An 18,148-nucleotide genomic window follows, 5' to 3' on the forward strand; every position below is an offset into this window, starting at 1 on the left:
CTATTCAGGAATCAGGGTACTTGGTGTAACACTGTAGGGAGTAGTCTCTAAACATTTGTTTTTAGATTAAATTGATTTAATTAATGATAAATGCAGTAACCAATCGATTAGATCTCTTTTTGTTAATATCTCTTCTCCATCTAAATTTGTTTGGGTTAATATGTTTCCTTCATTTGAGTGGGAACATCTTTGGGGTGTTCTTAATCGGTATTGTGTAACAAATAAAACCAAAGAAGTGTCATTTAAAATTGCTCATAGAATATATCCTGTGAAAGAAACATTAGAGCGTTTTCGTCTGGATATTGATTACAATTGCTCTTTTTGTAATTGTGAAAAAGAATCTATTGTGCATTTATTTTTTGAATGTGCCTGTTTATCTTTCTTTTGGTATGAGATGTCACAATTTCTAAGTGCTAAAATGAATTGCAACCTAGTCTTAATTTTGTCCTCTGTTTCACTTCATTCACATGAATTTGACTTTTCCAAAAGAATGATATATATTGTTGATTTGTTTTTGTTAATGGGAAAATTTTTCATTCATCAATCTAAATGGAATAACTCGAAACCCAATTTTGCTCATTTTCAAACAGTCTTTAAAGGTTATTTAGAATCTATAAAATTTTCAAAAAAACCGAAAAGCCCAAAAAACTGTGTATTTGCTAAATGAATTTAACATGTTTGTGATGCCCTTTTAATTTTGTTTTGTTTTTGTTTTTTTACTTTAACTATTGTTCTTTCACTGTATACTTGAAAAATGTGTAAATGTGTGGAATTGTGTTGCTATTGAATTCTGTAATTTTGAATGTATAATTAAAAATAAAAAAAGTCCTCCTTTTATCTGATTACCTCATTTCCTTTTCCAATTTGGCAACGGAAATGGGCGGAGATTACATTTGTTTTTGTTTTTTGTATTTCAGCTTTGTTACAAGTCCTATGTGTTCTTCCTTTAGTATTTCTCTGGATATGGTCATAAACTGTTTCTGATTGAAATAAAATCTACCTTTTTGCTTATTTTTGTCATATCCAGTATTCATTTTGAAAAATAATATTGTGGTAGACTTTTAAAAAGTGTCTAAAATCTATAATAATCATGATCTGTCCTGTATTTCATGCTTTATTTTCCCCTTAAGTGCGATAGATTGAGTCTCCATTCACAAGGAGACTGAGAGTTTTTATCTTTCTGAATTCAAAGCTACTGAACTTATAGTATTTATCTGATTCTAGTTCTTTTGAACAATATTCTAAGATAGAGAAACAGAGGGCGATCTGATCGAGATAAGGGCACTTGTATTGTACACTTCAGAGTTTATGAACTGTTGCCATGATGATTCCATTTCCACCGTAGTCTGGAGTATCCTGACATTCAAACTTGGGAAAGACTGTCGTGAGTCATCCGTTTCTGTGGAACATCAGATCATATGACACAACTTGCATTTTTATTTGGTTTCTAGGTGACAATCAGTTGTAAGAAGGAATAATCATTAAAGGCAGTCAGCTGAAAGGTTAACATGCTTTATGTAATTTATGCCATGTGATTCATTAGGCGTACACTCGCGCGGACGCGGAGACACACACACACTGGCGCCTGACCCATAACGTTACAAGTCCGATCACAAGTGAACCAATTCAATAACACCTTCTCCATCCTGTGACAGCTGCTAGGGTATGTAATCAATTGATTTCAAACGATCTGTAATGTTATGCAAAACTAATACATATAAAAAAAACATGTTTTAGCCTACTCACATAAGTGTGTGTTCAAAAGGAAGTTTATGCAGGGACGATCCTTAGCTCACGAGTCGGTGGGCGGGGCTACAAAAGCATATTTATCTGTAGAGGCGGAGTCTAGGTCTGGAGATCTGAATATTTCTGAAAGCTCTCATTTTCTGTGCCTGGTGTCAATAAAAGCTTTTCTTTGACTAACAAGGAAGTTTTCAGCTCTGAAACTTACAGGATATTCTTATATTACCATGACTTTTTATAAATCAAAAGCTCAAGGGAAAGTTGATTTCTCAGTTCATCACCCCTTTAAATTTATAATCAAAGCATTAAATCAATATTTATCCTCCTATATGATTATTTCTAATGTTTTCTAAAGTTTGTATTTGGTCTCTGAGTGGTGACTGAGGGTCTGTCCTAGGGATGTGTGATGTGTCGCTAAACACTTGATTTCAGAACATCATGTCGTGTGTTTGGATTTTGGAGGTATATCACACACCCCTAACCTGACAGGAGTGCAGGAACAGTGTTTGCTCACTTAGCCCGACTTCCAGAGATGAAATATGGATTTGTCTTTCATTTTTTATTATATTTTATTCATTTATTAAATTTCCTTCTGTACCTCTTACTGAGAGAAAGCACGTTATCAGTATGTTTTGGGGAACATTCTGGTTGAAGCTGGAGCTTAATCAACTCCAACACCTTGGAGAGACTGTGTATCTGTATGTGTGCAGTATTCTGTGTTACAGATCAGTATTGGAGGTGGATTACGGGCAGCATCCTAAGAGATGGGTGGACTTGTTGTTCTGGACAAGCTGGCGCCTGCTCCAGACCTGGAAGGTCACTACGTGCCTAATTCCGGGGTGAAAGCGTCAACAAAGATGATGTGCTCTCCTAATCTAGAGGCCCACTTCATAAACTGTAAACCCTTCTACTCGTTCTCTCCAGACTGGACTACTGTAATGCTCTTCTTGCGGGCCTTCCGGCATGCACTATCAAACCCTTGCAACTGATCCAGAATGCAGCGGCGAGGTTGGTCTTTGGTGAGCCGAAGAGAGCACACGTCACGCCTCTCCTCATCAGTCTGCACTGGCTACCAATAGCCGCTCGCATTAAATTCAAGGCACTGGTGCTCGCCTTCAAAACATCCACTGGCTCTGCACCAATATACCTAAACTCGCTCGTTCAGACTTACACACCCTCCAGGAACTTGCGTTCTGCCAGTGAACGACGCCTTGTGGTGCCATATCAGAGAGGCATGAAATCGCTGTCACGGACCTTTTCCTGGACCGTTGCCACCTGGTGGAATGACCTGCCTATCTCAATTCGTGCGGCCGAGTCTGTAGCCATTTTCAAAAAACGTCTAAAGACACATCTTTTCCAGCAACACCTGACCGATCGAGAATAGCACTTATCATTGTATTCATTGTCTGTCTGTCTAATTTATTTAAAAAAATAAAATAAAAAAAAATTGTATACTTCTGTGCTAGACTAACTGAGACTTGTTACAGCACTTACATATTGCTGATATTGTTGCCCTTCGACTGCTCTAGCTGCTTCTATTGCCCCCATTTGTAAGTCGCTTTGGATAAAAGCGTCTGCTAAATGACTAAATGTAAATGTAAATGTACTCGCCGCGTGAGTTTTCCTCGTTCATTCTCGTGAATGTGTACATCGCTCCAGACGCGTGTGTGAGCGCGGCACTACAACAGCTGGCTGAGCAAATAGCTGAGACTGAACAAAGGTACCCAGACTCTCTTTAAATCATTCTTGGGGATTTTAATAAAGCAAATCTCTCCCGTGAACTGCCAAAATACAGACAGCACATTACATGTCCCACCAGAGACAGTAAAGAATGCATATCACTCCGTCCCACGGGCAGCTTTGGGGCTCTCTGATCACTGTGTGGTTCATCTTATACCGACCTACAGGCAGAAACTGAAATCAGCTAAACCTGTAATAAAGATTGTAAAAAGATGGACTAATGAAGCAAAGCTGGACTTACAAGCCTGCTTCGATTGCACTGATTGGACTGTTTTTGAAGCTGCTACAACCGATCTGGACTAGCTCACAGAGTCTGTTACATCATACATCAGTTTCTGTGAGGATACATGCATTCCTACCAGGACATTCTTATCATTCACTAATGATAAACCATGGTTTACTGGGAAACTCAAACAGCTTCGTCATGCCAAAGAGGATGCTTACAGAAGTGGGGATAAAGTCTTGTATAACAAGGCCAGAAACAGACTGACAATGGAGATCAGAGTTGCTAAAAGAAGCTACTCTGAAAAGCTGAGAAACCAGTTTTTTTTCCAATGACCCTGCCTCAGTCTGGACAGGCTTGAAGAATATCACCAATTACAAGTCACCATCCCCCCCGATCTGCTGAGAATCAACAACTGGCCGATGAGCTGAATGCTTTTTACTGCAGATTTGAAAAGCCCAGTCTCACACCACACACCCGCTCTGATCTGCAATTCACACGTCCCCCATCACCTCCTGCACCCCCTCTCCTCCCATCCAACCCGAGCTTAAGGTCTGTGTGGAGGATGTGAGCAGAGTCTTCAAAAAAGAGAGGACTAGGAAAGCTTCAGGTCCAGACGGCATCTCATCTGCCTGTTTGAAAGCCTGCGCTGACCAACTGGCCCCAGTCTTCACGCAGATCTTCAACAGATCATTGGAGCAGTGTGAAGTTCCCTGCTGCTTCAAACGCTCCACTATCATTCCCATCCCCCAAAAACCCAAAATCACTGTACTTAATGACTACAGACCTATTGCTCTCACGTCTGTGGTCATGAAGTCGTTTGAAAGACTGGTTCTGGCCCACCTGAAGGACATCACTGGACCCTTGCTGGATCCTCTTCAATTTGCCTACAGAGCAAACAGGTCTGTGGATGATGCAGTCAACATGGGACTGCATTATATCCTGCAACATCTCGACAGACCTGGGACTTATGCAAGGATCTTATTTGTGGACTTCAGTTCGGCCTTCAATGCCATCATGCCTGATCTTCTTTCAGCTAAACTGACCCAGCTCTCCATGCCCCCCTCAATCTGTCAGTGGATCTCCAGCTTCCTGACAGATCGACAACAGCTTGTGAGACTGGGGAAACTCACATCCAGGACTCTCAATACCAGCACTGGCGCCACCCAGGGGTGTGTTCTCTCCCCACTGCTCTTCTCCCTGTACACCAATGACTGCACTTCAAAAGACTCCTCTGTGAAGCTCCTGAAATTTGCAGACGACACCACTGTCATCGGCCTCATCCAAAACGGGGACGAGTCTGCTTACAGACTGGAGGCTGAACAGCTGGCTGTCTGGTGCAGTTATAACAACCTTGAGCTCAACACGCTCAAAACGGTGGAGATGATAGTGGACTTCAGGAGGAACAGCCCAGCTCTCCCCCCACTCACCATCATGAACAGCACTGTGGAAGCAGTCATTCAGGTTCCTGGGCACTACCATCTCTCAGGACCTGAAGTGGGACAATCACATTGACTCCATTGTGAAAAAGGCCCAGCAGAGACTGTACTTCCTACTTCCTTCCTTCAACCTCCCACAGGAGTTGCTGATTCAGTTCTACTCGGCTGTCATTGAGTCTGTGTTATGCACTTCCATCACTGTATGGTTTGGTTCAGCTACCAAATCTGACATCAAGAGACTAGAACGCACAATCCGGACTGCGGAGAGGATTATTGGTGCTCCCCTGCCAACCCTCCAGGACCTGTACTCTTCCAGAGTGAGGAAGAGAGCAGGGAAAATCATCACAGACTCCGCTCACCCTGGACACCGCCTGTTTGAACTGTTACCATCAGGACGGCGACTCCGATCACTGGCCACCAGAACATCTAGGCACAGGAACAGTTTCTTCCCACAGGCCATTTCCCTCTTGAACAGTTAAATACACCCCCCCCCCTCCCTAAAGTGCAATACTCTGACTGTTTAGTGCAATCCTTTTAAACTCAGGAGATTTATTTATATTTATATATTCACACTACTCAAATACTGTAAATATGTTCATAATCTGTAAATGTTTAGTCTGACTAAACTTAACTGTGACCTTATATTTTTTTATACTATTTTCATATTTTTATTCTTAAAATTTGTATTACTATGTTCTTGTTGTGTTTGTATTGCATATGTGCACTGGAAGCTTCAGCACCAAGAAAAATTCCTTGTGTGTGCAAGCACACTTGGCAATAAACCTCTTTCTGATTCTGATTCTGATTCTGACACGTGCATCTGATTAACTGACAAAGTGTTAAAATTTACCATGACTGCGAATCAGATTCATCCAATGACATGGCTACACCCTGAAAACAGTATTGAAAACTGTTGAGAAATTATCGGCACGATAGGCGGGTAGAGGGAGCGTGGCCTACGAGCTCCTTATGAGACTTGAAGCTGGATTCTGTTGATGAAACTGCAAACTACTCTTCAGTAAATTTTTCTTTAATTAATTGCACCCCTGACTCTTGGTCTTCATTTTTCAAAACTGGTTTCTGGGTCTAAACTGTTACCCCCAACACTGCAAAGCCAGTCTCTTGTTTACAAATGAATCTGTGGTGAAATGAAGGAACATACGCGCAATGTCTTCCACACGTGAGCTGGATATTCATTAAAAATAAAGTTCATGCATTCATAATACTGGAATCCGAATGAAGCTTATGCAGCATATTTATTGCTTGGAAGTTCGATCCGGTTTAGCTCCACCTAGGCCTATAATCGGTGGGCGGGGCTACAGAATCAGGCGTTCGTCTTCTTCGGTTAAGGCGGTGTTTCGCCACACCCTGACATCACAGCCTGGCACATTCTGAGATCGATCGTTTTCTGGGCCTGGTGTCAATAAAAGCTTTTCTTTGACTAACAAGGACGTTTTCAGCTCCGAAACTTACAGGATATTCTTATATCACAATTAACTTTTATATATCAAAGGCTCAAGGGAAAGTTGATTTCTCAATTCATGACCCCTTTAAATTTGTCCGAGTCTTTTTATTTCTGCTCTTCCTCAGTGCAGGATGAGGGTGAAGAAGCTGAAACAACCTCCTCCCAGGAAAACACCATTGGAAGACTCCTTGAAGGGACTTTTTGAGGATTTGTTTTACGGCTGACCGCCGGAAGCTTGTTATTTTAGTCTATAAAGTTTTAAATATGAATATTTTCTTACACAAGCGCACCACTTTGCTTCAGAAGGCCTTTATTAATCCTATGGAGCCGTGTGGCGCAGTTATATGATGGATAGATGCACTTTTATGATGGATAGATGCACTTTAATGATAGATAGAGGCTCTTTTATGATGGATAGATGCACTTTTATGATAGATGGAGACACGTTTATGATGGATAGATGCACGTTTAGGATGGATAGATGCACGTTTATAATGGATAGATGCACTTTTATGATAGATGCACGTTTATGATGAATAGATGCACTTTTATGATAGATGGAGGCACTTTTATGATGGATAGATGCACATTTATGATGGATAGATGCACTTTTATGATGGATAGATGCACTTTTATGATGGATAGATGTACGTTTATGATGGATAGATGCACTTTTATGATGGATAGATGCACGTTTATGATGGATAGATGCACTTTTATGGACTTCAAAACAGAAACAGCCATTCACTGCCATTATAATGCTTGGGTTAGCAAGGACTTTTTTAATATAACTCTGATTGTATTTGTCTGAAAGAAGGATGTCATATACACCTAGGATGGCTTGAGGGTGAGTAAATCATGGGGTAGTTTTCGGGTGAACTATCCCTTTAAGTTCATACAACAAGATTACAAATCGTTTCAAACAAGATTTTGTTGTAAAAATGTGATTACATTTCGTGGAAAAGTTTTCCTTAATTTAAGTTTGTTCAACAGCTTTGTTTTTTGAGTGTATATTCCAGGCAAATAATGTAACATTAAACCTATCAAAATAGATGAATACAGATTGAAGCCTGTTGTGTTCAGTCTTTTGATCTGGGATATTGGCAGCTATTGGGAAACTTACCATCTTCATGTACCAAGTGTAGATGGCATCAAGGCCTTGTCCTGAAGAATCTCAGCACCCAACGCTGGACATTATATCTCATCTGGTAACAAGAGCACAGACATAACGGTAAGAAATCTAATGATATCTTTACCCCCTGATATTGTATTGGTGATATAATTCAAACATGTTATAAGCTAAGAGTATGATCAGTGAGTAAGCTGACCAGATTTATGTGAAAAATAACTTAAATTCCTAAAGTTGTCAACCCCCTGAACCAGCATTTAAAGTATTTAAGTATTTAGTCATAAGTATTTAATAATAATATCAGTAAAAAAGACTTACAAATAAATAACTTTGAGTGGAGCACTGTAGTATGGCGTCTGAGAAACGTAACTCAAAACAGATCTAGAAAACATATCATCCTGTTATCATAATAGTTTATCATAAATGCAAACTATAACATTAAATTTGTCACTTCGTCAAATTTTGCTGATTATTTTTCCCTAAAGTTTTTTTTTACATACAATAATTTCTTAACAGAATTTGTTTTTAGGCTTACTTCATTTTACATTGCTCATTGTTACGTTTGGATGTCAGAACCTTGCAAACTGTAATAATTTTTTTTTAATTTGCAAAAGAAAAAACATCCATGGTGATATTGGTAAAATATTTAGTGAAACTCCATATTAAACCCTACGGATTAAGAATGGGATGTCATTAAAGTTCACGTGCATGTAAAGGCAGGCGTCCCAAAACTTTTGCCAATAGTGTATATGAGGAAAAAGTCCACAGATACTGTACTGCTCATAATTAAATGTCCTGCTATTATCAGCATTTGCCACAGAACATTCATGTTGATAATTCAGGGAAACGTATTCGTAATTTGCTGTTTCCTGAGATTTAAGGTTATGCTGTGAGAAACTGATTGTGAATTCAGTGAGAAAGTCTGATTTTTTTTTCTTTTTTTTAATGTGATTTCCCTTAAAAAGTTTTATCATATGATGTTATTTGTGCATCTAATATTAGGCTAGAGGGGACATCTAGAGGCAATATGTAGACATAACAACTGCAGGTAGCCTACACCTGTTCTGAAGAGGAAGTGCTGCAGATCCTGTACAGTCGGAAGTTGCTGTCGAGGTGAATGGCAGGTAATTTCTCTCCAGGCCAAATTGTTAACATAGCTTCGTTTGACATTTTTTAATGTAGTTGGAATTTAGTTCAATCCGTTCTAGGCTATTTCATGATCAAAGATAACTTCACAAACTCTTCCGAGTTTAGTAATCCGCACATAGCATACCACATGGATCGCATTTTGTGTTTTATACATGAATGATCGTTTAATTGTTTAATGTGTAGTCGATCTAGCACCTTCTTCATTTGTCTTGTTGTTATGGAAACGAGTGAGGTCTCGCTACTCGCTTGTCATTGCTAAGCAGTCAAAAAGGCGCTTGATGCAGTGCGTTTTATCAGAGAAGTTGAATTCTTTTCAACGTGAAAAGACTAAATGCATGATTAAACAGGAAAATAGATAAATACGTCGGCGTTGACGTTTAAAAAAGCGCTCATGTTTCCTCCATAGGATTATAATGTAGGCTAAAACAGACGCTGGTAGCTTCAACAACAACAACAACAAAAAGACTTAAACTGTGAACACGCCCTAAACCCCATTATTGTCTACGTCTGTTCACCATGCCTTTTGAGATACTGTGAAACGAGTTAATCAACCTGAAACACGAACTATTCTAGCACTCACAAACGATGACTGAAGTTATGAACGGCTTCAGACAAATTTTGATTTGGTTTCGTTTTTGTTTCTCTCCAGAAAGTGCCGTTTAACGTGCAGTTCAGCGAGTCAGATCTAGGGATGCACCGAAATGAAAATTCTTGGCCGAAACCGAAAACCGAAAAAGAGGAAACCAAGGCCGAAAACCGAAAACCGAAACACCGAAATAAATTATGCCAATTATTAGTACCATTGCATTTATGGTTATGACTGTTTACTAACTTTACTAAAATCAAGGCATTGTAATTGCATAAATTAATATTAAAGTTTCAAAGAATAAATCAATTACAAATTGCCAATATTTATTTAGCACATTGCAACAATGCACAGTATAAAATAAAATTCAAACTAAAATGTTTAACTTGACCCCACTCATTTGTGCATTAAATAATAATGTACAGGCCTACAGAAAGATTTTAAAATTAAATGTTCTCTCATAAAAACAAAGTACATTTAGGTCTAGTGCATTTAAAATTTTTCTCTGTAGGACTACTACAAGAAAGTGCATTCAGAACAAGTGCAACTGCTTAAAGATAAAACTATTTTCTCTGTAGGCCTTCAACATAATAGTGTATCAAAGCAAAGACTGCCATAGCCCATATGTTAACTGTAGAATAGGGGTGTAACGGTACACAAAACTGACGGTTCGGTACAGCAGTTTTACAAAATGACTTTTTATTTATTTTTATTGGTTTACTGGAAAAAAAAAAGTATCTGTTCTTAAATGAATTAAATTATAACTAAAAGTGTATTGAAGATATTGCTGTAAACTATATAGGGAGCCCTTACTTGCACATTAATATTAAAGGTTAACAACAGAGCCCAAACTATTAGCCTAAATTCAGTTGCTATTTATTTTTAGGTCTAATAATCAACACTCAAATAACATAGTACGCAAACATGCAAACTTCACATAAGGCAGTTTTTGCAATAACTAATAATCTAATAATAAAATAGTTTTTTCTCCAATTCGTTGTTGAAATATAATCATTTATACACAGTGTCTGTCATTTTCATGACAGGTTTATTTAAACATACAGGAAATAATCAAGATATCATTAACAGGTTAAGTAGAATATAATGAATATAACGGCTAATATAGGTCATATATTTAGTGAAAGAGTTGATTTACTCTAGTGAATAAAATTCTGTGGACACTGAATGACTGCCTGAGGTAAATGTGATGCTAAAGTTGCATGACATTGTTTAGGCTAGTTTACAAGCAGTTATATTGACGTCTTTTCGCTGTTGAAACACTGATTGAGCGATTACACCACATATGATACGTGACAGTAAGTGTTAATGTATCCTCAACATACCTTAGATGTTCATTCATGTTTATTCTTAAGGAAGAGATGATCGATCGTGCTCACAGATGATCGCGTTCACGCGCGCGCGCGCCGCGGCTTGAACTGTGATGTGATCAGTGATGCCACATTAAAGAGCGTCAAAACGGCATTTATCGTTTGAATTTCGTGATACATGTTGATCGATGTTTGTGTGGGAACTCACAGTGAAGTCTGTTCCTCTTCTCATCGAGAACATGAGCTCTGGCTGTCAGTGCTTGTACATGGAGCTGACGTGGGTGTTTCTCAAATATACTGCTTCATACAAGCACGTGCAGGTCGCGGTTTCTGTTTGTCATCACAACATTTCGGCCGTGTTGTTTCGGTGATAAAAGTATTTCGGCCGAAAACCGAAAATGCACTTTTGGGCCATTTTCGGCCGAAAATTTTCGGTGGCCGAATATTCGGTGCAGTCAGATCTATATGATTCAATCCAGTAACTCATGAGTTATGGTTCATTCAAATAATCGGCCCATATTCAATTGTTTGTGTGATTGATCGCGAGGCGATCGTGCGAACTTAGCCTACTCGAGGGTCATAACTTAACTTCATATGACAACGTTGTGTAGGCAGTATCAGAAGACAAGGGATGAATTTATTATGCAAATCTGCTTTACAGTGTAAATAGGCTGTGTGTGTGTGTGTGTGTGTGTGTGTGTGTGTGTGTGTGTGTGTGTGTGTGTGTGTGTGTGTGTGTGTGTGTGTGCTTAAACATCTCTAAATCATGATGCACAAGTGTGAATAATACATGATTAAGACATGTAATATTGTTGCATGAATATGCTTAAACTTCTGTCTTGTTCCTCAGGTTTGAAATGTCTGCAGTATGGCGTGTGCGGGGCAATCTGCTATTGAGTACCTCAAAAACGCCAGGATAAAGCTGATAAAGTATATGAAGAACTTTCCTCTGATCACTGAGAATCTTTGTCAGCAGAAGGTTTTCAATGACCATGAAGTCGATGCTCTCAAAGCCGAGAGGATAGAGTTTGATAAAGCCAGATGTATATTGGATTGGGTCATTAACAAAGGGGAAAAAGCCAGTTATGAATTACTCAGGATTCTGGATGTCACTAGGATGACGACATTAGATCCTGATTTACACCCCTGGATCAGCTGTTTTTCCTTCAAATGGGAAGATGGAGAGATCAGCTGTTCATTTGGTGAGTAGATAAATGAAAAACATTTAAATAAAATTATAGTCAATGTCACTTTTATTATTATAGCACTATTAAAATAACACACCAATGTGCTTTACATAATCTCAGTATAAAAATAGAAATATACAATAGTAGTGCAATATTAAAAACAACAATAATAATAAAATGTATCAAGATGGCAAACAAGTGTGTCTTAAGTTGTATTTTAAAAACATGCATGTAGTCAGCGTCCCAAACATGGTAAGGGTAAGCTATACCAAAGTCTTGGCTCTGCTGCCGCAAACGCACAATACCCTTTCTGGCTTAACTTGGTCCATGAAATTTTAAGTAAATTTTGAGTTGTTGATTTCAATGTTCTTGCTGTCTGTTCCTCCATTAGCAGATTTGATAGATAAGCCGGTGCAAGGCCATGCAAAGATTTATACACTATAAAAAAAAAATCAATCTTATACTGTACAGGTAGCCAATCTAGAGAGGCCAAGGATGGAGTAATGTGTTCACGTTTTTAATATTCATTAATAATCTTGCGGCAGCATTTTGAACCTTTTGCAGCCGTTGGATAGATGCTTGACTATAACGAATTACAGTAATCAAGTCTTGATGAATTAAGAGCATGGATTGCAATATCAAGACTCTTAAACATCAGACATGATTTCATCTTGGCAAGATTTCTCAAATGAAAAAAAACTTAACTTTACTACGTCACTGTGCGTTCAACTTCAGGGAGCTATTAATATAAACATCCAAGTTTTTAATGCATTCTTTAGGACACGGTGACCGTGAGCAAAAATGTAACTCTGCTGCACCCCTGGCTACAACCTCTGTCTTATTTTCAAAAAAATTAGAAGCCAGCCATGATTTAAGATCAGAGAGGCGGGACAATTAGACGTTCCAAGCTATTTCCATTTGTTAATGGTAGATATACTTGCAAGTCATCTGCATAGAAATTAAATGCAATGTCATATTTCTTGAAAATGTCTCCCATCGGGAGCATATAAAGTGAAAAAAGGGTAGGAGCCTTGAGGCACAACCTCGATGTATACAAGCCAAACCTCACTGCCATGCTTCTAGCAGTCAGATATTACTTAAACCAATAGGGCCTTCCCCTGAATCCCTACATACTCCTCTAGCCGCAAAATTAGCACCGTGTGATCTATGGTGTCAAAGGCACACCAGCATCCACAGTCATCAGTAAATCATTGAAGACTTTTAAAAAGCTGTCTCTGTAGAAAAATACTTCCTGAAACCAGACTGGTATGAAATAAACATATTTCAATACAAATCTTTGTTTTTGTGCAATTTTAGGTACAAAGCCCTGTCAAAACTATCAGACAGCGCTCAAGAAGAAAGCAAAAAGGATTCTGAAGGACCAAAGGGAACTTTGTATTAAATATTTGGATGACGAGGCACAAGTAAACTTCCATTTTATACCTGTCGTTTTAGAGACAGACTCTGTGGTGAAAACTCAGTGCAAAATAAAATGGAAAAACAAAAAATGCACAAAGCTGAGAGCTTACATTCCTAATGAGGAACGAGCACTTTCACCTGTGGATCTGCTGAGATGCCAAGACAAGAACATCCTCCTCATAGGCAAACCTGGAATAGGAAAGACTACAGTTGTCCAGGAAGTGTTGCGTCTGTGGGCAGAGAAAGATGACCGAGAGCTGGACTACATGTTTTACTTTGATGAAAGTGTTTTGGCCAGTTCTAGCAATGATGATTTGGAATCTCTTTTGTTTAAAGTGTATTTAAAACCAATGGATAAAGACAGTAAAGACGTGTTTCAAGATATTGAGGAAAACTCAAAGAATGTCATCATTGTATTGGATGGGGAGACATATTTGAGGGAAGATTCCACCTTATGGAAGATCATGACCCACAAGCTCCTGCCTGATGCCAAGATTATAATAACATGCAGATCAGAGGTGGAATATGATCCACTTTTCTGCGACTGGCCGACACGGAAAGTGTATGTCCAAGGGTTCAGTGAGGAGTCTATCAACACTTACTACCAGAGTATGTTGGGTCACGATCCTGTTCTTCTAGATGTTGTTTTGAAGAACCAAGAGCTGTTCAGTCTCAGTCACGTGCCAATGTATGCATCCATGATTGTAGACTTGATTCAATATAAAAACGGCAATGTTTTCAACCATCCACACACAGTCACAGAAATGTACATCCACATTTTCCGTGCTGCTGTGAAGAAACCAATTGATCAAATAGATAAGTACTTCAGAGACATCAGAGATCAGGTTTATTCTTTGATGCAAAATGCATTCAATGCAACTATGCAGAAAACCCTAAACCTTATTAACTGTGATGAGACAGAAATTTGTTGTGCTTTTCTGAAGATGATCACAATAAGAGACTCGCCTACATCTGCAACAACGTACTTTGCATTTCTTCACAACACAATGCAGGAATTCTTCTCAGCTTTGTGGCTTCTTGGACATCCAGATGAAATTGAGAAAGTCCTTCAACTCTGTCAGACTGAGGAGCATAAACACATGAGACATGTTCTTCCCTTCCTTTGTGGACTTCTGGGAGAACACAACATTCAACTCATCAAGTGTCTCTTCTCAGAGGATCAGATAAAGAAAACATCTGATTGGTTCATTGAGAAGTTTTTGGAAACTTTCCTTCAACCTCAGAGTGGAAGTGAAGAGTTTGATCTTCTCTATGTGTGTCAGTGCTTGAATGAGCTCCAGTCTCCTAAAGCGTGCTCAATGTTTCTGGAGAAGATGGACCATCAGCTTGAGCCTGAAGAGGATCTTGACCCTCATCAATGTTGTGCTTTGGCTTACGTGATTGGTCAGTCCGGAGATAAAGAGGTTTATCTGAATCTGGAGGACTGTAACATGACTGACGCAGGAATGGACATGATGCTCAGCTGCTCATCCAAGATCAGGTACTAAGGAATATGGATGTATTGCAATAGAAAAAAGTGAAAACTTGTATTGTGGGAATTGGGATGTGAAAAATCAGTCGAAATATAGTGGGGGTTTTTTCCCTCCAAGACTGAGATTATTGTATTTAAAAGGTATAGTTCACCCAAAAATGGAAATGCATAATGTACCCACCCTTGTGTCGAATCAAACTCGCAAGATTTTCATTCATCATTTTCTTTATGAAACCTGAGAGATTTCTGTTTAAAGTCCATTCCCCTAAAAGAGAGGCGATATTAACATTAAGTGACATGGCATCTGATGCACAGAAGCCAATGGCACATGTCGCTGTGCTTAGTGGCACATCCGGTGGCACATCTGGGGCCAGTTGCATAAACTTAGCCATTATGTTTAGTCTTAAGAACTAATTTGACACATTAGCAATTAGTCAAGAGGTAATCAGTCTAACTTTTCTGATTCAAATTAGACCAATCTAACTTTAAATGTAACTGACTTTAAAAACTTAAGAACAGTCTTGAAGAAAAAAATAGACGACTAACTTTTAAGACTAGTGTAAGCAGTTTATGCAACCGGGGGTTGGTCTCCATTGGCATGTGCCAGTGGATAGTGGCATATTAGCCAAGTTTCCATCCACGTTTTCAACTGTTTTGTTTTCGACAAAGTGAATATGCGTTAAAAAAAGATTGCGCAATTTGCTGTCTCCAGCCTGTTTCCATCCAATTGACCTATCGGTAAGCCCCGCCCCCCTTAGTTACTGTTGCTAACTCAGACAAACAAACGGAGTTGCTATATCTTACAATGTACAGCTGTCAGTGTGAAAACCTTATCCCAAGATGTTTTTGGACACAGAATGTAGCGTATACCCCGTCCGATTGATGGCCAAACTTTACTGATGGTTTATCAAGTTTATTACTTTTTTCACGTTTTTCACTCAAAAAAATAATCGTAAGAGCTGAACAAACAAAGCATAAGTGCGCCTTAACATCTCATTCACAAACTAGCTCTCTCCGTGGCATTACCATTAACATACACAGCAAATTACACAAAAACACTCACAGTAAACAAACATATACACAGACTTTATGCCTTTTCGGGGGTGCAGTTAATAACTGGTGAACTTTGTATCTGCAAAACAACTCCGATAAACTGCGTGCGAGCTCTCGCTTTCAGTAGCCGGAGACTATAATACCCATCAAAATAAGAGTCCTCTTTATTAGACAGATAATGCAGACCTTTAAACATATCTAAAACTCACAGAAATAAAATGGGAATAAAATAAAAATGGTGAGAGATTAATTTGGAAGCGATGGTTTACAGATCTCAATGCAAACGGGAGAAGCCTCTTGTTACGATCGCAGATGATAACATCCAGCATCAACACTGTTCATGTACCACAGGGTAAGATTACATAAATTCACATTTAATCAGTTTGATATGGAGAGATGCACTGAAATGTAGACCTTCGTGTTTCTGACCTATACCGTTGCATGAGAACAGTTAGTTATAGTTAGTCCGTTTGTACGTTAGCAGGGAATTACTAACTTTAATTGTAACTTAATGAGAGCATGACAACCAGAAAATCCTCTCAGGATCCCTGGAATCAGTGTTACAGTACCTCAGACACGACGTTTACCATTTTTGTAGCATAAACACCATCAAACCGATGAGAGCTTCGGATTTTCCAATGCATCTCTATGGCGCTGACACCTTAAGATGTCCGAGTTCCGGTCCCAGCGAACCTGATACTCAACTGCCATTGGCTCATCGGCGTTCGATGGGAGGGGCTTACCGATAGGTCAATTGGTCTTTTACAGATAAAATTGTGTGTAATGACATCATCCCTAAAAAACAAACGTAATGTCGCATAAGTTTTGTTGTATCGCTAAAAATCTGCCCTCAAGTCGTTTCCATACACCATTTCATCTTTCGTGTCCCGAATATTTGTAAATGCAGAGAGTAATGAGAAGATTGAAATTTAGTCAAATATTTAGTTAAATGTTCGGTCATATAGCAACGATCTTTAACGTAAGCCTTGAACATGCAGTCAGGCCAGTCGCGGTTGTTTGACGTGGCCAAGAGCGCATGTCAGATCATTCAAACCAAAAAAAAGTTATTCGTTTTAGTTTCGAGTTCAATAACCTCAAATCGATCAAAAACATCATATCGTTGATACATTTTTTTTTTCTCAGAGACGCATGCAGCTGTAACCTAAACGTTTTGTTTGAGTAGCCTAACCTATATTTAACTTTTTTAAATAGTTTAGCTTAACTGATGCCGTCTTAAAAAAGCTTTTTGGATTCAACGGATCTTATTTATTTATTTATTTATTTTGTTTGAGATATAAAAAATTTAATATTAATATTGTTTTTATAAAATTATTTTATTTTATAAGTGTCATGTTTTTTCATCTTTCTTTTTGTCAGTATTGGAAACTCCCAACAGCCTTCCGTCGTTTGACAGATGCAACATTTTTATTTTTGATAAACTGCTGAGATTTTCAAGGCGCTATATTTTCTTCATTTTGAAATAAAACTTTATTAAATATTATTAAATTGTAGGCGATATAGGCTACATAAATTATAAGTGTCAAGGTTTTTTTTATTTATTTTTTTACTTTATTATAAACCCTGTTTAAATCAATACTTGATCAAGCAATATTCAGAAACGGGACAGTTAGCTATTATTTTTCTAAAGTTTTTCTAATCGTTTTGAAGTTTTATTAGAAATAATGATGAATGATGTTTGAGAGGCATCACATCTTATTCCTACCAATAGTAATAATATAATTTAATGTGCAATTTAATAATATGAATGTAATAAATTTAGTACGCCTTTGAACTACAGAGGCTACTTATTCATTATTACTTTATTATATTGTTACATGCCTGACTTTTGATAATAAACCAAAGCAAATTATGAATCCACTTGACTTGCAGCATATAGTTATAAGATAAAGCCTATCATTCGCCTCATCCCTGGCAAACGGCTTCTATTGTAATGAACCGAGTTAAAGACTGTGCCTACATTTTATCTATGTTCAATGTTGCCGTGGAAACGAACAATGAAGCCCACTAGCGAGTGAAAACGTCTCGGTTACTAACTGTAACTACTTGGCCACACATATTGTTAAATTAAATTTAGCTCAATATGGAATTATGGGTATTAATATTTAGTGATTTATGATTAATCATAACAGATTATAATCAAATCATAAATCTCCAAAATCACCCAAAAAGCGGAA

The 18,148-nt window shown here is 38.3% G+C and overlaps 1 protein-coding gene across 1 annotated transcript in view; it reads left to right on the plus strand.

The window, feature by feature from the left end:
• The first annotated feature begins 8,828 nt into the window (after positions 1-8,828).
• LOC307138327 (uncharacterized protein) overlaps positions 8,829-18,148 on the plus strand; it is a 40,004-nt gene continuing 30,684 nt past the window's right edge. The window contains exons 1-3 of the mRNA XM_079836567.1: positions 8,829-8,863; positions 11,653-12,004; positions 13,307-14,909. Coding sequence (XP_079692693.1) covers positions 11,671-12,004; positions 13,307-14,909 — 1,937 coding nt within the window. The 5' untranslated portion in view covers positions 8,829-8,863; positions 11,653-11,670. The remainder of the gene's footprint in view (positions 8,864-11,652; positions 12,005-13,306; positions 14,910-18,148) is intronic.

Source organism: Gobio gobio (genome assembly GCF_949357685.1).
Source record: "Gobio gobio genome assembly, chromosome: 1".
In the NCBI taxonomy this organism is placed as follows: domain Eukaryota; kingdom Metazoa; phylum Chordata; class Actinopteri; order Cypriniformes; family Gobionidae; genus Gobio; species Gobio gobio.